At 41.0% G+C, this 20,571-nt stretch overlaps 1 protein-coding gene across 2 annotated transcripts in view; it reads left to right on the top strand.

The window, feature by feature from the left end:
- The window catches only part of LY96 (lymphocyte antigen 96), a 40,622-nt gene extending 21,328 nt beyond the window's left edge, over positions 1-19,294 (top strand). Inside the window, exons 3-5 of one of the 2 annotated variants that reach the window (XM_055432068.2) lie at positions 166-294; positions 10,833-10,948; positions 18,622-19,294. In XM_055432068.2, the coding sequence (XP_055288043.2) occupies positions 166-294; positions 10,833-10,948; positions 18,622-18,630 (254 nt within the window). In that variant the 3' untranslated portion in view covers positions 18,631-19,294. Of the gene's footprint in view, positions 1-165; positions 295-9,300; positions 9,354-10,290; positions 10,413-10,832; positions 10,949-18,621 lie in introns of those variants that run through there. The other variant, XM_055432067.2, reaches the window with a different exon arrangement.
- Positions 19,295-20,571: the final 1,277 nt, after the last annotated feature.

Here is a 20,571-nt window from a genome sequence, read left to right as displayed (position 1 = left end):
CAAAACAGGATAATGATATCCATATTACAGGTAGTTATGATGATTAAGTGAAATAATGTAGGAAAAACACAAGGCATATTTTAAGTATACAGTCAATGTTGGTTATTAAACATTTATAAAAAAATACCTTATTTGAAGGGCTAATGAATTTTTTTTCTCTTTAAGGAAGAGATATAAAAAGCTTGTATTTCAATATCTATCTATCTACTAAGTCCATGAATTTCCCATTGCGCAAAGAAGTTATTTGCCGAGGATATGATGATGATTTTTCCTTTTGCAGAGCTCTGAAGGGAGGTAAGCATTCAATTCATATTACTCTCAGAATAGAATATAATGTCTTATGAGCGTGCTGTGAAAATTAAATATTTTAAAAATGTGAAGTTCCTTTTCTAATAATAATTCTTCATTTCCACCCAATGTTTTTCTTTTAGCAGTTTAAACAACATTTTACAATTATGTTATTGGATTATTATTAAGATGACACTTATTTGGGTGTGTTTGAAGAGATATTAAAATTTTTATCTTGTTTAGATTAACATTGTTCGTTTACCCTTCGTTATGGTTCTTGTTTTCTAAACATTGCATTTATTATTTTTCATAAAAACACAGTAGCTTTTTCTGTGCAGTTACATTGGTTCCTTCAATGTCTTTTCTCCCTCTTCTTCCATCTGGAGTTATTCACAGAATCATAAAATTTCAAAGTTTAGGACCTTAAAGATCACTTATTGCAAACCCATTAATTTTTCCATAATTTTTAAGGTGGTATTTTAAATAGTTAAAAAATTCTATATATTATATTTTCACATTACTAAAAATTGGAAAGCATAAACAATCAGAAAAGTCTACCCCAGGTTAGGGAACTAAGATCCCACAAGACAGCAGCATGCCCCCTTCCCCAAACAAAATGTTTCTAAGTAAATCAATCTCTTGCTACACAAATGAAGCTTCAAGATGTGTCTCCCAACCAACCATCTCTACGCATCTCTAACTTATCTGCCACCCCCAGGCCACATACACATTGAGAAGCTGGCATTGTTATGAGTCTGGGTTCAGAGTTATAAAGACCTGAGTCAGTGTCCCAGCTTTTCCACCGACCAGCAATGTGGCCTTGGGTGTTATTTAACCTCTCTCAACCTCACTTTCCTCCTCTGAGAAATGGGGACAAGGAAACCTATTTTATATGGCTTTAAGGATAAAATTAGAGAATCTGTGTTTAAAAAAATTTTTAGTAGAGTGCTCAGTGTGAGAATTCAAGAATTATGGTGATTAAGTATGCATGTTTGTCCCTGACTTTATAGTCCTGTCGTTTTTATAAGGGAGGAAACCAATGTCTGCAGTGGTTCAGCAATGTGCCCTTGGTCTTTTGGAGATCTGGTAATGGAGTAGCCTCTAAGAACTGCTCTTCCGCTGGACCATACTTTCTTTCTCTTTGAAAGAAATTCCTGGGAATTCTCTGGTTGTTCAGTGGTCAGCGCTCTGCACTTCCACTGCAAGTAGTGTGCGTTTGATCCCTGGTCAGGGAACTAAGTTTCCGCAAACTGCATGACATGGCCAAATCCCACCCTCCACCCCATCCAAAAAAAACACCAAAAAAGCAACAATGACAACAAAAAAGTGAAAGATATTCCCTTGGCAGATTACTGTTTAAAAAGTGTCCCTTTCTCTCATACAACAGTTTTACAATTACTTAATCTCTGTGGGATTATGTTGGCATTTATATGAATTTTCGAAGTCTCACTTTTCTATGATTGAAGCTGTATCAGACTCAACCCAGACTGCCTGCTTCTTCCCACTTCCCCTCCCTTCCTTCCACAAACATCTGTTGAACCTGATCTCAGCAAATCATGATTTTGGTTGTGGTGATTCAAAGTCCATCCATAGGCTCTCTTTCTTCAGGTCACCTTGTTCTGGGAAAGATACAGTAACAAATGTTACAGTGAAATGTCATAAATGCTAATAGATTATATGCTCTTAGTTTTAATTGCATAGTTATCAACTTATTGTGACAGGAGAACTGATGAGGCTTCAGAGAGTATTTTATTAGAGTCTTAAATCTAAGAACCCTAGAGAGTGAGGAAAAAGGACATTCCCTGAGATGAAACAGCATATGCAAACTTGTCTAGCCAGGAAAGAATATAGTTTATTTGGAGAGTAGCTTTTTCAAAAAAATTTTTATTTAATTATTTGGCTGCACTGGGTCTTTGTTGTGGCATGTGGGATCAAGTTCCCTGACCAGGGATCAAACCCAGGGCCCCTGAATTGGGAACATGGAATCTTAGCCACTGGACCACCAGGGAAGTCCCTGGAGAGTAGCTTTTTTGCAGCTTGAGCAGAATGTATTTGTGGGAAATTGGAGATGAGCCTAGAAAAGGGGCCAGGATAGTGTAAGTCATGGATTAAATACCAGCCTGAATCTTGTTAGTGGGTAGGGGTGACCCAACGAGATTTCCGTTTTTGCAGATAACTAGTGTCCCTGTGGAAGTGTTACCCGTGGTAAGAGGCTAGGCAGGAAATTCAGGCAAATCCTCAATGGGGCCCCTGCGGCAGCCAGGGGAAGTAAAAAGAAGTAACAGATTCCTTTGCTCACTCTCTGAGGAGGGGCCAGCTTGTTCCTCAAATGGAGTGAGAGTAGGAAGATCCCCTGGAGAGAGAATGGTTATCCACTCCAGTATTCTTGCTTGGAGAATTCCATGGCCAAGAGGAGCCTGGTGGGCTACAGTCCATGGGGTAGCAGAGTCGGACATGACTGAGCACCTAACACACTGGGATAGGATGGAGGAGTTACTTAGGTAGTCTGCCTACTCCTTTGGTGGTGTTGAGTGCAGGGGACAAAAGCAGAACACCCTGCTTTTGCTCCCAACATCCTGTTTTTGCTCCTGGCTCTTCAGAAGTGGCAGTTGGGTTTTTTGGTCCCTTTGTATCCTATTGTCCATAATTTGCCCCAACTGCACGTGCTTGTAGTTATTTTTAGTCCCTTATAGTTTCTTTCTGTTTTGTTGCTAGAGGAGACATTTGTCCAGATGCAGGTACTATAGCAAAGGTTCCCAGGTCCCAGCCTGTCTCAGAAGGAGGTGGGTTTTGGCTGAGGTAAGAATCTTGGGTGGAAGGAAATACAGCTGAGAGGCTGTGTAAAGGACCACGAGGGAGGCCCTGGGAGTAAAGAGGAGACGACAGAGAGTATTTTGGGAGACAGGAGTGGTGGGACTGCTGACTGATTTGATGTGATAGGTAAACATCAAATAAATCAAGAACTGCTCCAGGGAGTTGATTGGATGGATAGAAGTGTCATGATTGGAAATGATGTGTGCAAAAGGAAGGGACAGATTTTTAAAGAGAAAGATCGTGGGTTCTGGTTTGGCATGTTGGGCTCAAGGTAATTTAGGAACATTCAGATAAAGATATTCACTTGGCAGCTGAGTACACGGGCCTAGAGATCAGGACATTCTGATTAAGAAGCTATCAACAAACCTTTGAAAATTTGCGGATCAAACGAGTAAGAAATATACTCAACGACTTTTAAAATAACTTTCCTTTTTGTTGTTGTTACAAAAGTCATACATTTTTAGGATGTGATACTTAGAGAATATGGGCAAGTGAAGATAAAAATTGCACATAATCTTTCCACTTCTTACACACAAATACACACACACATAAATATACACACACATCTTCATTTCTTTCAAAAACACATTTATGAATAAATAAGTGGATATTTCAAAGGCATTTTAAATGTAATGTCTGTTAGCCCTGTTTTCAGGATTTCACTAGGGTTTCTGTAACAAAGTACCAAGAATTGGGTGGCTTAGAACAACAGATTGTGGTCCAACAGCTCTGGAAGCTAGAAGTCAGAGACCAATGTGTTGGCAGGGCTGTGCTCCCCCTGAAGGCTCTTGGGAAGGAAGGATCTGCTCCAGGCTAGCTCAGGTGGCCTGAGAAGACTCTTGCCTTGTAGATGACCATCTTTCTTATGTGTCTCCTCGTGTGGTCTTCCCTCTATACATGTTGGTCTGCATGTCTAAATTATCCCTTTTTATAAGGACACAGTCATATTCAATTAGGACCCACCTTAATTACCTCATCTTAACTTGACCATCTGCAAAGATCCTATTTCCAAATAAGTCTGTGTTCAAGGTACTGGGGGTTTGGACTTGAATATCTGTTGGGGGGACACTTTGAAACCCATAACACCATCTGAGGCTTGGGTCCTATGTGCTGCATAGTTGCAGGGAAACTTGGACTGGACCACCAGTGAACCACGTGGATACCTTTTGGGAAGAGCAGAGAAGGGTCTAAGCTGAGGTTCTGTCTTCCTTTTCTCTGACTCTGCCTTTCTGTCTTGGCTTCTTCAAGAGGCTTCACATTAACTCCCTATATGAGGAGAATGGGAGATATGTCTTTCTTGGAAAGAAAAACAACTGAAAAAGAGGGCTGCCCCACAGGAGAGGTTAGAGCTCCTTCTTCTCACCTGACCTGTAGACATTCAGGCAGATTTCCCAAATAGAAATTTGGGAGTTACTTTGTTTTTGGCTGCACCATGCAGCATGCAGATTCTTAGTTCCCTGACCAGGGATCAAACCCATGTCCCCTGCAGTGGAAGCACAGGGTCTTAACCATCAGAAAAGTCCCTTGGGAGCTACTCTTGATTTCTTCCTCAAACTGTAGTCCTGTCCATCACTCTCTCTTACGAAGTTGGCAGTGTTCACTTCACAACCAGGGCCATATACTCAGGCAGTCTTCACATTTGGGCTTTACTATTCTGGGATTGCAGTCTTGAGATTCTTAGTCATTTTATCTTTGAGTGTGTGTTTTGTACACAAAGTGTGATGGGACAGTGGTATATGTGCCCACCTACCCCGGACAGATTCTTGGCTTCCTGCTGCTCACTGCCCTGTTAGCACCCTGGTCCCTTCCTGGCATCCCCCATCTTGTCCCATCTGATGGCATCTGTTACCCTTTACCCCTGGTGGAGGCCTGGAGCTGGGAGGGTCAGGGTCAGGCACGGTGTCCTGCAGTGTCTGGAGTGGGGTATGACAGTGACCATCCCACCTGGAGTGGCCGCACCATGGCACTGTTTAGTGGGTGACTAGATGAGGACCAGATGGTTTCCCCTACAGCAGGTAACTTATGGAGGTATTTTATGGAGGTTGCAAAGCCTTTGAGGGTCATGTGTGGGTCTGCAGGCCTGTCATAGAGAAAAATGCTTGATTTGGCTTCCCTGCCCTCCTCTGGAGTATGAAGCATCTGACAGCAGCAGGGGGATCCTGTCAACCAGTTGTCAGGCCCACAGTTTGCACAGGTTTCCCCTACCCTCACGCCATCTCCCATCATTATGGAGCAGCCCCTGGGTGCCTGAGAACTTCTACCCTTACCTTGCGACTGGTTCAGGGAACATTGCCTCAGATTCTTCTATGCCTGGAGGACCTTCTCAACCTCCTTCTGAATTTTCTGAGTCTGGCTTGTAACAGTTTCTTCTGACCAGCTTCAGGCACCTTCTGGGGATGAGCCATGAAATACAAATTGTGAAACTTCAGTGATTCTGCCTTGGAGTTAAATGCTCTGATATTTGTGTGTTACAATTGACATTATACAGTATAAAGAGGAATGGTAAAATTCATGCTAATAATTTAAAATTTTGTTTTATTTTGAATAGATTAAATAGCAAATTAAAACTATGGCAGTAAATGTTGTTAGCACTGCTGTGTGGTTTATTTGTAAGTTGCTAAGAAAGTAGATTCTGAAAGCTCTTATAACAAGGGAAAAAAAACTCTTTTTGGTTTTATGAGGTGATGAATTACTGTGGTAATTATTTAGCGCCGTATGTAAGTCAAGTTATTATGCTCTACACCATAAACTTCTGTGCTGTGTCAATTACATCTCAGTAAAACTGAAAGAAAAAAAAGATTAAAAAACTATCATGGCAAATCTAGAGGGAGAAAGAGAGACTGCGAAAGAAAGGAAAAACTTTATATTTTAGTATCTTTAATGGATGTTTCCCCAGCTTTCTAAATAAGTGCCCCCTCCCATTTTTTTTCTTTTTAAAAAAATATGTTTAATTACTTATTTAGCTGTGCTGGGTCTGTTGTGGCCTGTGGAATCTAGTTCCCTGACCAGGGATCAAACCTGGGCCCCCTACACTGGGAGTGGAGTCTTAGCCCTTAGACCATCAGGGAAGTCCCTGGGTCCCTATTTTCATTTTGTGCTTAGCCTGCAAATTATGTAGCTGGTTTTAGAATCAGGTATGCAGGGACCAGGTTTTACCAAGAACTGGAAATTCAGAAGTGACCAAAGCACAGACCCTATCCTCATGGAGTTTGTAGAGCAGTGGAGGAAACAAGATGGTCAGTAAGTCATGAAAGAAGATAAAGATGACAATGAAATAAGGTTCATTTTGCAGTAAGTGCTCTCAAGGAAAGCATCAGGATAACTAGGTAGAGCGTGATGAGGGAGGTTACCTGAGGTGGAGGTCATGAGGGGCGTTTACCTCCTGTCTCTTCACCGTTGTCACTGCCTCCTGGGCTCTGACTTGTCTCCCTGACTTTCAGTGTCCCCTTAAATCCAGCTACTGTACAGTCATGTGACTCAACTCTCTAAACAAAATCTGACTAATTCACACCCTTGGTTGTTTCCCTATCACCACCACTTCCTGTGGAGTCTGAGTCAATTCATGCTAACTTCTTCGATTTTACTTCTTCGCACTCCTGCTGCTTCTTTGCTTTAATAACACTGAGCCCCTTTCAGGCATACCTGTAAACTATCAGTATATTGATTTTCACCTTCCTGACTTTGCTCCTCTTTTTCCAACCACCTGGAATATACCCCCTACCTACCTTCCCATCTTTTATGTCAGTTCAATTGTCATAATAATGTTAACATCAATGAGAATATTAATAACATCATTGATAATATTAATAACATCATTATTATTCACCAGATGCTCTGGGGGTTGTGGAAAGGAGTAACATTTAATGTTATAACAGATAACATTTGAATGTTAATAATATTTAATGAGACATTGTTCTGAGCACTTACATGTATTAACTTCTGTAGCTCTTGTCTACAAAGAATGTCACCTGCCTTGTCAGTAAACAGCAGATGTTGTGGCCATTAAGCCATCAGCCACTGCAGCTACTCCCACCCCTTCCCTCTCAAATAGACTGTGAGGGGATTCAGGATGGAGAAAACAAGATACTGGCCCATGATACTGGCCCTCAGATATAGGGCATGTCTGAAGTACATATCAAAGGAAAGATTCGATGAGCATCTTCCCATACATAGAAAAGTGCTAAATTCATGAACCTGAGATGTCTAGATTTTCTTTAATAGGAATATTTTGATGTTCCAACTACCTCATTTTTTTTTTTTTTGGCAAGAATTCCTATGTATTCTGGCTTCTCCCTTATCTCTTTGGAGCAGTCCCTCTGAGCTATCTGAGAGGCTGTCTTCTGGGCTTAAGTCCTCAGTATGTCCACCGTATAAAATATAGTTCTCAACTATACATTGTGCATTTTTTTCACTCGACACCCTCATAATAATCCTATGAAATAGACATTATTATCCATTGTCATTTCACTGAGACACAGACAAGTTAAGTGACTTGCCCAAGGTCATATACTGGATAAGTAGAGGAGCTGGGATTCAAATTCAAGCAGGTCAGGCCCCAGAAGTATCACTCTTAATAAAAATACTATCCTGCCTTCATCCTTACTGCATCTTTTCATTGCACAATGAATTTGTACTGGTTTATTTGCATGTCTGTGTTCCAGGAGACTTTAACTCTTTGAGAAGAAGGGTGGTATTGTACTAACCTTGTCTCCCCAGTCCCTGGGGAGACTTTCAGTAAATATTTGAACTATTACATTTGAATTCGATTAATCTTGAATGAAAGATCCTAAGATCATTAAGATATGGTCACTTTACTGAATTCAAGAGCCAATTTTCTCAATGTATGAGCACACCTAATAAGAATACTCCCAGAAGCAAATAAATCCTTATTTGGGAAAAAGAAGGAATAGATGCACACATTATCCAATCATTTGTTATTAAGGATTGTCTTTAGTCAACTCAGAGAACAGTGATCATTATAGTTTGCATTTGGCTATTTTTATTACTTTAAAAAAGATTTTTGGGGCTTTCCTGATGGCTCAGTGGTAAAGAATCTGCCTGCCAAAGCGGGAGACACAGGTTCAGTTGTTGGTCCCAGAATATCCCACATGCTTCAGAGCAACTAAACCCGTGCACCATAACTATTGAGCCTATGTTCTAGAACCCACGTGCCACAACTACTAAGCCCGTGTGTGTGAACTACTGAAGCCTGCATGCTCTAGGGCCCATACTCTACATAAGAGAAGCCACTGAAATAAGAAGCCCACGCACCACAACTGGAGAGTAGCCCCCACTTACTGAAACTAGAGAAAAGCCTGTGCAGTAACAAAGACTCAGCACAGCCGAAGATAAAAATAAATAAAAAAAATTTTTAAGATTCTTGGTCACTATTGCTTTTGTTAGAGATTCAAAGCATTTTTCTTTCTATCCCTGCCCTTTAAGTTCACTCCTTTGTTGTTTCTGACTGGGTCAGTGGTTTTCCCTAAATTTTGTTTCCCACAGCTTCTGCGGGGCCAGGCCCATAGCTATGCATTTCAACAGTGACTACATACCTAGGCTTCTCAGTGGTAGGGTTGAAAGGAGCTTTGATATCCTGGCTGCCTCCCAAAACTCTCCTCCACCTTTAGGAAGATTTTTCTTTATCATTTCCTGCTGAGACGCAGCAACTAAACATGCACACATGTAACGTGGGATGAAGCATATTGGCACAAGCTTGTTCATCATTCATTCATTGTTGAGACCAGTGGGCCTTACAAGTTTGTGTCCACTAGGGGATGAGATACAGGCTGATACTGACAGGGGCTCAGGGTGGCAGAGGAAGCCACAGGGGAATCAAAGACAGGGGATAACTTTTGTTATTTCTCTCCAATTTTGCTTGGATTACTTTTGCCAGTAGTAAAATTATAAAAGGTACATGTCATACCTTTTATAAAATTATAAAAGATATGTGTGTGTGTGTGCTAAGTAGCTTCAGTCGTGTCCAACTCTGCAACCTTATGAACTGCAGCCCACCAGATTCTTCTGTCCATGGGATTCTCCCAGGCAAGAATATTGGAGTGGGTTGCTATGCCCTCCTACAGAGAATCTTCCTGACCCAAGGATTGAACCCGTGTCTCTTATATCTCCTGCATGCATGTCATACTACAAAAAACAAAATTACCTAATATTGGCCAATAACTTTTTATATTTTGGTTGCAGAGACTGTGAACACAACAATACAATTCTCCTTCAGGGGAATACGGTTTTCTAAGGTATTGTTCAAGTCGTTTTGTACTTCTTTAATCTTTTGTAGTAACAGATGTGTTAAGAATTTGAAAAAAGCAATCCACAACTTCTAAAAATACTGATTCAAGATTAAGATGTTCAAGATGTTTTTTAAGTTTTTATGATTTTGTATATTTTGCTATTTATTCTTCCTGGAGAATATGGAAAAATAGAAAACTTACACCAAAGGAAACCCTTTTTATTTATTTTTTAATAATTTTATTTGTTTATTTAATTTTGGCTGTGCTGCGTCTTCGTTGCTGTGCAGGCTTTTCTCTAGTTGAAATGACTACACACTAGTCATAGTGTGTAGGCTTTTCATTTTGGTGGCTTCTCTTGTTGTGGAGTATGGGCCCTAAAGCGGGTTTCAGTAGTTGACATCTGTGGGCTCAGGAGTTGTGGCACAAGGGGTTAATTGTTCCATGGCATGTGGGTTCTTCCCAGACCTGGGATCAAACCCATGTCTTCTCCATTGGCAGGCGGGTTCTTTACCACTTTGCCACAAGGAAATCCCAAGAAAACTTTTTAAATGTCAACATACATATGTTGCTAAAAGTAACGCAAATGCTCATTGTTAATATGATCAATGATCTTTGGGTGAAAGCATTATTTTGACCATTGTGTGTAACTCAGTAACTGCCTCCATGAGTAATAATGATGCCATTTTAGATATTTGCATTAGAAGTGCAATGAAACTTTGTACATTTCACTTTTGGTTAACTATTTTAAAATAAACATTAATAATATATATTCTTTACCTATTTTGTTTCAAATATCAATATTTCTAATGTTTGAAAATTTCATAGGCTAGTCTAGAAAACTGAGAAAGTATTAAGTAGCTTTCTGCTAGTAAGACAAAATTCTTATAAAAGTCTTACAAGATAGAAGCATCTAACATTTTATATTACTTGTATTTCATTTTAGGGACAATACAACTGTATTACAGAAGCCATCGAGGGGAACACTGAAGAAAAGCTCTTTTGCTTGAACTTTACTGTCATACATTACCCTAATTTCAATTAGAATAAATCAAGTGTTTGCTTTTATTTTTCAAAAGTTTTATTCTTCACTTAAAATATTTTTTACACTGTGTATTTGTTTGCTAGGTCTGCCATAGCAAATACCACAGACTAGGTGCCTAAACAAGATTTATTTTGTTCTGGAGGCTAGAAATCTGAGATCCAGTTTTCAGAAGATTGGGTTCCTTTTGAGATCTCTCTCCTTGGCTTGTAGATGGCTTTTTTCTCCCTATGTCCTCATGTCATCTTCCCTCTGGGCATGTAACCCTAATCTCTTATAAGGACACCAGTCATTGGTTTAGGGCCTACCCAAGTGACATCATTTTACCTTAATTGTCTCCAAATCTAGTCACCCTCAGAGGTACTGGGGTTAGGGCTTCAGCTTGTGAATTATGAGAATTCACAATTCAGCCTGTAGCACACAGGTAATAAATATAATCTCTCCAGTTGCTCGACTTCTCTCCATTGTCTGCATCTGCTTTGGAACAAGTTGCCAGCATCGGTTGCCTGGACTCCTCTGCTGCCTTCTGACTGACCACCCTATACCTGGTCAGGTACCTCAGGTAAGTTAACCTTCACAGAGGCAGTTTCAACAATACTTTCAAAATACAGCTCATGGTGTACATGGAAGAAAACAAAAACAAGCCCCTCCTATGGCTTTTGATCCGTTTGGGATAAAGTTGGAATCTTTTGGAGGGTCTGCTGGTCCCTACCCACCTTTTCCCTCCCCAGCCCCTTTTCCCACCACCCTTCCCTTGCTCTCTGTGTTCCAGAATGTGCCATACTCCCTCCTACTCCAGAGCCTTCACCCACGCAGTTCCCTCTGCTTCGGTTACATGCATCCACTCTACCTGACGCTTATCCCTCATCAGTGATAGGTGTGGATCTTCACTGGCTCAGATGCTACTTTCTCAGGGGATTCTCAGCAGGTAGCATGCAGCACACCTATAACACTTTTGATACTGGGCAGGGGCAGTCCTGAGGAAAACTGTACGGAAACTGTGTCACATGGAGCCAGGCTGTCAATCTCCTGTGGCTCTCTCGGTCCCCAGATCCCTTTCCTCCACCCACCTTTACCTCAGCCAGGCAGGGGCCGGCTTACTTTGTGATTCACTTTTGTTGACCTAGGTTACTGCCTTCCAGTTCTCAACACTCTTTTTGTCATCACAGGCAGGGTAGTCAGCTCAGTTTTGGTTACCACTCTTGACTAGTACCTAGCATAGTACTTAAGCTTGAATTTGCCCTGAATCCATATTTGTTGAATGGTTAAACAAACATTTTCTTCTTATGAAATATTCAAATAATACATTCTCTATAGAACAGTAGTCATGCAGTCATTTAATGAAAATTTATTGAGCACCTGCTATGTGTCAGGCTGGGTGCTGGGGGTACAGCATTTAACAACCCAGATAAGAAATATTCCAGTTCTTATTGAGTTTATATTTTTGTGGGAGGAGACTGGCAACTAAGTTACTTTAGAAGCAAACATGGTATGCTAAGTGCCTTGACCAACAATAAAGCAGGGAAGAGGGTAGGGATGGAGGTGGGGAAGTGATACGGTTTTACTTTCAGATAGGGTGGTCAGGAAAGGCCCCACCAAGAAGATGATATTTGAAAGAGATGAGGGAGCAGCCCATGTTGCTTTCTAGAAGTAAAGGCTTTGTAGTTGAGAGAACAACGGATTTCAAGGGCCCAGGGTCAAAGTGTGTTCTTCCTTGAGGAGGAACAGGGAGCTGTTCAGATGAAGGGAGTGTGGGGAGATGCTGTCAGAGAGGTATGTGTGTTGGGGGTGGTAGGCATGTGCTGTGGAGTTTGATGGGCCATTCTTAGGACTTTGACTGTTGCTTTGAATGAGATGGAAAGTTCCTGGAGGTTTCTTTGAGAGAGAATGACATTGGCTCACATTTTTAAAAGGCAGCTGTCTGCTTAGACGTGGGAAAAAACAGGGAGCTTTTTGCAACCGTCTAAGTAGGGAAGGAAGGAGGAGGAAGTTGAGAGGATTTTTGAGTAATCCATGTGAAAGGTGATGGAGGAGGTGGTGATAAATGATCTAAGCTGGATATATTCTGAAAGTTGAGACAACTCCAAAAATACTTCTGCTGATGAGTTGGATGGTAAAGTATGAAACAAAGAGAGGAGTCAGGGATGATTCCAAATGAAAGGATAGAGTTGCCATTACTTGAGATGGGGATGTCAGGGCAGAGCATGTTTTAGGGGAGAAAAATCAAGAACCTTGTTTTGGACATGTTGAGATATCTATTAATCCAAGTGGAGACTTTGGGAAGGCAGTGGATAAATGAATTTGAAGTTCAGCAGAGTTCTGGGCTGGAGATGGACATTTGGAAGTTGCCAACATGTGGAGAGAAGGGTGACAGAGAAAATAAGAGGTCCAAGGATTGAGTCTTGGGGTTCTCCCTCATCGGAGGTCGGGGTGGGAGGTTTAGGAGAAGCCAGCAGAAGAGAGGGAATGGCCATGGAAGTAAGAGAAAACGTGGAATGCTGGCCTGTTGGAAGTCAGGTGAAGAAGCTCTTTCAATGATTTTGATCTGCTCGTCTGTTAAATAAGATGAAGACTGAGTGCTGACTTTTGGATTTTGCAATGTGGGGGTCTGTGATTTAATAATGACACCAATAGAGAGTCCCCAAGCATTGATTCCAATCTTGTGCCATTCAAATCTGGGGATCATTATTAAGCTCTTTCTCTCTCTCTCCTTTTTTTTTGCCTTTTCATACTGTTAAAACTCAACATTCAAAAAACTAAGATCATGGCATCTGGTTCCCATCACCTCATGGCAAATAGATGGGAAAACAGTGGAAACAGTGACAGGCTTTGTGTTTTGGGGGCTCCAAAATCACTGCAGATGGTGACTGCAGCCATGAAATTAAAAGATGCTTGCTCCTTGGAAGAAAAGCTATGACCAACCTAGACAGCATATTAAAAAGCAGAGACATTACTTTGCTGACAAAGGTCCGTCTAGTCAAAGCTATGGTTTCTCCAGTAGTCATGTATGGATGTGAGAGTTGGACTATAAGGAAAGCTGAGCCCTGAAGAATTGATGCTTTTGAACTGTGGTGTTGAGGAAGACTCTTGAGACTCCCTTGGACTGCAAGGAAATCCAATGAGTCCATCCTAAAGGAAATCAGTTCTGAATATTCATTGGAAGGACTGATGCTGAAATTGAAGCTGCAATACTTTGGAAACCTGATGCAAAGAACTGACTCATTGGAAAAGACCCTGATGCTGGGAAAGATTGAAGGCAGGAGGAGAAGGGGATGCAGAGGATGAGATAGTTGGATGGCGTTGGTTGGACATGAGTTTGAGCAAGCTCTGGGAGTTGGTGATGGACAGGGAAGCCTGGCGTGCTGCAGTCCATGGGGCCGCAAAGAGCCGGACACGACTGAGGGGCTGAACTGAACTGATTATGCTGTCTGTGGTGCCCTGTGTAATCCCCACTCACCAAGGTTTGAGGTAGGAGGGCAGGTCTTTACCCACCTCTATTTTATCCCTTAAGGGGAGGGGTTTGGGGATGAGGGTCACAGCACAGCTTCCCCTAAAAACACTTCCACAAATTTCCCCCTTTAAGATCCTTCCTTGCCAGAAAGATCCCTTGACCTTTTTAATACTTGAGGTAAACTCTTTATGTGCTTGATGTAAATATTTTTTATGTACTTCATGTGTGATAACTCTTTCTGGAACTCTTGAACTCTTGAGAGGATTCCAGAGCTGTGGAATGGGTTATCAGATATTCCCTACTCCCTGATGCTGCCTGGTGTATGCTGTTGTCCTGGCTCCATGGATCCTGATTTGCTAGATCAGCTAGTGTGGGGTGATCTCCAGGGAATTATTGGTCCATCTGGGCACTTGACTGAAGTTGGCTCAGTCAGACTACAGGGAAGAACTAAAATTCCTCGGCTGTTTCACTGTATGTAAACCAGGAGGATGTTGCCTCCATTTGTGCTGACAATCATCTGATGACCATAAGAGGAACCTGACTTTGGACGAAGCCAATACTTTGGACAGAAGAATAGAGAATTAGAAAGGACGTGGAACTCTGCAGACACTTGAGTCACTGGATTAACTAAGCCAGACCCAGCCATACCTCTGAACAGTCCTGTTATTGGTTTAGTGAGTTGGAATCAGAACTCTATTACTTGCAGCTGAAAGCATTCTAGTTGATTTATAGCTACATGGTCTGACTCATCCTGGAAGTCAGCCTAATTTCAGATTCTATCCCTCCCTTTGTTCCCTTCTGGCTTTCTCCATTTTTTAAAAATTTTATTTTTAGAATTAATTTTTAAAAACTGAGGTGGCATTGACTTATAACATTATGTATTTCATGTGTTCAACATTGTATGTCTACTTCTGTATACCCTACAGTCTGCTCTTAACCAAAGATTTAGTTTCCATCTCTGTGAATATGGGTGACCCCCTTTACCATTTCACCCTCCCCACCCCTCCGCTTCTGGTAACCACTACTCTGTTCTCTGTATCTACAGTTTGTTTTTGTTTTTCTCATGGCTTTAATCCTTCCATTGCTGACACTGTGTGGCAAACTTACCTATTATGCATAGTGGGCACAATGCCTAGGCCTTCAAAAATGTTAAAAAATTTTAATTTCCCTTAAAATAAGAATTTTTCAAATGGATATAATAACAATGAATATATAATAATGAATCTAGTCCAAGTTATATTCATCTTTATGCCAAGGCAGTTTTAAAATATACTTTTTAATATATGTATTTTTTATGCAGAATGGGAGCCTGTGAAAAAAAAGGACTAGGATCCAAGAAAGTCATAATGTGGTTCTGGTGCATGGTTACTACATTCTCTGCTTTGGGGACTTTTGCTAATATTAGAAGGTTGCTAAATGGCAACCCACTCCAGTGTTCTTGCCTGGAGAATCCCAGGGACAGGGGAGCCTGGTGGGCTTCCGTCTATGGGGTCACACAGAGTCGGATACGACTGAAGTGACTTAGCAGCAGCAGCAGCAGCAGCAGGTGAATAGACTTCAGTATTTATTTAATGCCTCCTGTTTTCCAGGCACTGTGCTTGGCTTTAAAGATACACATGGAAACAAAACAAATAAGAATGATTCTTCTCTTCACAGTTTTTGATCTAGTATGAAAATCTTACAACAGAAGAAGTGACTATTGTAAAATATGATGGGGGGTCATTGCTGGAGGGGAAGTATAGGGTGATAGGGCAAGAAATAAGAGGAGAACTGAATCTAGTCTAGGGGATAGGAAAAGGTCTCCTGGAAGCAGTGACTTGGAGGCCGAGAGTTGGAAGTTCAGTTTGAAATTAAAGTTCTATATTCCAGGCATAGGAAAGAGAAGTGACAGGTTTAGAACTGAGGGAGATTTCGCATATTCAAGATGTTGAGAATGTTTAATGATATGACCAGCTAATAGTTCCTGATGCCTATCATGCCAGATGGTGGCCACTTTTCTAGGCATTTTGCAAGTAAAAAAGCATTAATCCTCACAGCAATCTAAGAGATAGATACTAGTATTATCCCCACTTTACAAATGGGAAAGATAGAGAAGCAGCACAGAAATTAATGTAACTTATGCAAGGTTATATACCTAGTAAGTGGCAGAACTGGGGTTGGGTCCTGACAGTCTGGCTTGAGGTTTAGGTTTCTCATCTTCTTTTAGGTGAAGCTGGGAGGTAGAAGGTAAAAAAAAGAGTTGTTGGAGGTAAGGCAGGAGACAGCACTGCACTGCTGGGCTGTCGTACTCCTGACCCCCATCCCTGAGCAGGAGCCCTGCTCCTTCATGACCTCCATGTTTATCTCACCACATCCATCACATCTTTTCTCCTGGACCACTGCAATCACCCTTTAAATTGACATACTATTCTACTCTTGTCTCTCATTCCCCAAACCCTCCATTGGACCATCTAGTCATCCTTCGAATGAAACCCTTCCATATGGCCCATAAGACCTGACATCTTCTTGTCTCCAAGTCTACCCTTCCAACTTCATGGCCTACTTCTCTTGGCATCTTTCATATGATTCTGGCCACATGACTTCCTTCCTTTTTCTCCAAAATGTTTAACACATTTTAATCTCAGATCTTTTCAATCATCCTCCCCTGAGCATGGAATGTCTACCAGATAGTCACATAATTTATTCATTTTTTCATTCAGTTTTCTGCTCAAATTTAACTTCATCAGAGATGTTTTCCCTGATCAGTCTATATAATATTGAACTCACTTTCTGCTACCTTCTCTAGATTACACAGCATATAATATCTATTTATTTACTAGTTTATCATCTGATTCTGCCACTAAAATATACTCACTGAGGGCAGGAATTTTGTTTTGGTTATTGTTCTTTGCTCTGGGCTTATAGAACCTAATAACGCAGGAGCAATCCTAGGCTAAGACAGACACAGAAGGTGTCAGATAGGAAGCAGCATCTTTCAAGCTCTATGAAAGTCACATGCTAATAACTGTGCAGCTGACAACTAGCAGCCTGAGTTTCTGATACTGTTATGGAGTTGGATGTCATAGCAGCTCTAGACTGCCCACTCCTGTCTTCTGGTTATGAAGACCTTAGTTGGGTTCCTCTTACACGTAGCCAGGCTTCCCTGGTAGTTCAGCTGGCAAAGAATCTGCCTTCAATGCAGGAAACCTGTGTTGGGAAGATTCCCTGGAGAAGGGAATGGCTACTTCACTCCAGTATTCTGGCCTGGAGAATTCCATTGTCATGGAATAGCTCATGGGGTCACAAAGCAGACACAACTGATTGACTTTCACTTTCACTTACATGTAGCCAAACCCAATCATAAGGGCATAAGGAAAAGAATTCAAAGACCACTGAGTTTTCAAGCTTGTGTGACTACGGTGCCCCAAACATAAATAGGACAATCTAAGAGAGGAGCTAATTTTAATGGACTAGCAAGGGATAATATATATATATATATATATATATTATATATATAATGTGTGTGTATAATAATATATAATATAATATAATATGCTGCTGCTGCTGCTAAGTTGCTTCAGTCGTGTCCGACTCTGTGCGACCCCATAGACGGCAGCCGACCAAGCTCCGCCATCCCTGGGATTCTCCAGGCAAGAACACTGGAGTGGGTTGCCATTTCCTTCTCCAATGTGTGAAAGTGAAAAGTGAAAGTGAAGTCACTCAGTTGTGTCCAACTAGTAGCGACCCCATGGACTGCAGCCTACCAGGCTCCTCTGTCCATGTGATTTTCTAGGCAAGAGTACTGGAGTGGCTTGCCATTGCCTTCTCCGATAATATAATATAGTAAGGGATAATATATATATTATATATTATTATATTACATTATTATATATTATATATTTATTATAATATATTATATATAATATGTATATTATATATATTATAATATTATTACATTATTATATATATTATATATATTTATTATAAGGGATGCTGATTGCAGCCATGAAATTAAAAGACGCTTACTCCTTGGAAGGAAAGTTATGACCAACCTAGATAGTATATTAAAAAGCAGAGACATTACTTTGCCAACAAAGGTCCGTCTAGTCAAGGCTATGGTTTTTCCAGTAGTCCTGTATGGATGTGAGAGTTGGACTGTGAAGAAAGCTGATCGCCGAAGAATTGATGCTTTTGAACTGTGGTGTTGGAGAAGACTCTTGAGAGTCCCTTGGACTGCAAGGAGATCCAACCAGTCCATTCTAAAGGAGATCGATCCTGGGTGTTCATTGGAAGGACTGATGCTAAAGCTGAAACTGCAATACTTTGGCCACCTCATGCGACGAGTTGACTCACTGGAAAAGACTCTGATGCTGGGAAGGATTGGGGGCAGGAGGAGAAGGGGACGACAGAGGATGAGATGGCTGGATGGCATCACCGACTCGATGGACATGAGTTTAAATGAACTCCGGGAGTTGGTGATGGACAGGGAGGCCTGGCATGCTGTGATTCATGGGGTCGCAAAGAGTCGGACATGACTGAGTGACTGACTGAACTGAAGGGATAATATATAATATTATTTATTCTATATTATTACATTATTATATATATTTATTATATAATATATATTATATTTATATCATATATTATATATTATTAATATATAATATATATTTCCCCTTATTAATTCATTGCATATTTACTTTAAATATATATATAAAATCCTTAGCTGTCTTTCAGTTTGAGTTATGAATGCTGGGGAGTCACCTTGATTTTACTGACAGCTCATTTACACACCTCTCTTGCAGCATGGATGATCACTTTAAAGAGAAATGTCCAGAATTGATGCTTTTGAACTGTGGTGCTGGAGAAGACTCTTGAGAGACCCTTGGACTGCAAGGAGATCCAACCAGTCCATTCTAAAGGAGATTGATCCTGGGTGTTCATTGGAAGGACTGATGCTAAAGCTGAAACTCCGATACTTTGGCCACCTCATGCAACGAGTTGACTCACTGGAAAAGACTCTGATGCTGGGAAGGATTGGGGGCGGGATTACAAGGATTGTTTTGTAATGTCTTGGTAAGAATACCATGTTCTGGGAGCACAATTCCTTGTTTTACAGGTGAAATAACCCTTCAGTTTCTTCAGTAAATCAGACTTCATCAATATGAGTTGGGATCCAAGTTTGGCTCCTGGGGCAAAGACCCTATGTAACAGTGACTTTGATCAGATAGAGCCTTACTTCTCTCTCATCTAGGTCTGATGTGGCACCTTGACGACCCAGGAACCATCCAGCTGGCCCTGGATGGTCTGAATGGTCCAAACAGCTCTTCACTATATCTGTGAACCAGATAACACCTTTCCATTAGCAATGCCATTTAAAAGACAATTTTGTAAGGTTATCAGACATCGCTTTTTTTGCTTTTTACTGCTATTTCATTGCTCATAAAAAGTAAATGACTTGTAAGAACATTGCTTAGATATTGACTTTTTATTCTTTCTCTTGGAGTCATTTTAGGATTTTAGTATAATTGTTCTTTGAATTTCTTCATTGTGTTTTATACTATCCTAACTGGCTTAGTTTGAGTGTTGGAGAAGACTCTTGAGAGTCCCTTGTACTGCAAGGAGATCCAACCAGTCCATTCTAAAGGAGATCAATCCTGGGTGTTCATTGGAAGGACTGATGCTAAAGCTGAAACTCCAATACTTTGGCCACCTCATGTGATGAGTTGACTCACCGGAAAAGACTCTGATGCTGGGAAAGGTTGGGGGCGGGAGGAGAAGGGGCCGACAGAGAATGAGATGGCTGGATGGCATCACCAACTCTGTGGACATGAGTTTGAGTGAACTCTGGGAGTTGGTGATGGACAGGCAGGCCTGGCATGCTGTGATTCATGGGGTCGCGGAGAGTCGGACACGACTGAGCGACTGAACTGAAACTGAAACTGGCTTAGTTGGGCTTCCCAGGTGGCTTAGTAGTAAGGAATCCACCTGCCAGTGCAGGAGAGGCAGGTTTGATCCCTGGGTTGGGAAGATCCACGGGAGAAGGAAATTGCAACCTACTCAAATATTCGGGCCTGGGAAATCTCATGGACAGAGGAGCCTGGTAGGCTATAGTCCATGGGGTCACAAAAGAGTCGGACACAACTTAGCTACTAAACAATGACAAACTGGCTTAGTTTGTCTCAGATTTTCATTTGTCCCATATGTCCCATGATTAATAAAAGTTTATGAGGCTGAACTTTTCCCTGCACTTGAACTATTTTATGAGCTCATATTTCTCCTACTAATCTTCTCCCTTGCCCCCTTCAACTGATTGGTTTCACCTTCCAATGAATTCCTCAATTGAGTTTTATAAGCATTGTTCCTGGGGATTTCCATGTTGCCTGTGAAAGAGTAAATTTCATTTGTGAAGTTATCAAGTAATCTGCAGCTATTACATTGTGTTAGCTTTCTAAAGTCATTTTAAAAGACACTCTTGGTTCTTCTTAATTTTCATCTTTTCTCCAGTGCATAAATGTAATTGTTTTTAGAAACTTCTTCTGGATCTACAAACGTGATTCAAGGAAATATTGAAAATTACAATTCTTTTATTTTGATTAATTTATGACAGCATCGTAACTTTTATGGTGTTGTCTTAAAAAATAATCACAACCTAACATTTGAGAGACACGTTTTATTCGGTGGGAATTTTTAGGACTTTAAGCATGGGGGACTTAAAATCCTAAAAGCATCTCAAGTAACCCTGAGTGAAATGC

The sequence above is a fragment of the Moschus berezovskii genome, chromosome 16 (assembly GCF_049115385.1).
Source record: "Moschus berezovskii isolate FMDL1 chromosome 16, NW_MosBer_1.0, whole genome shotgun sequence".
Taxonomy (NCBI): domain Eukaryota; kingdom Metazoa; phylum Chordata; class Mammalia; order Artiodactyla; family Moschidae; genus Moschus; species Moschus berezovskii.
Note: the sequence above shows the minus strand (reverse complement) of the source record. Positions and strands in the feature narration are given on the sequence as shown.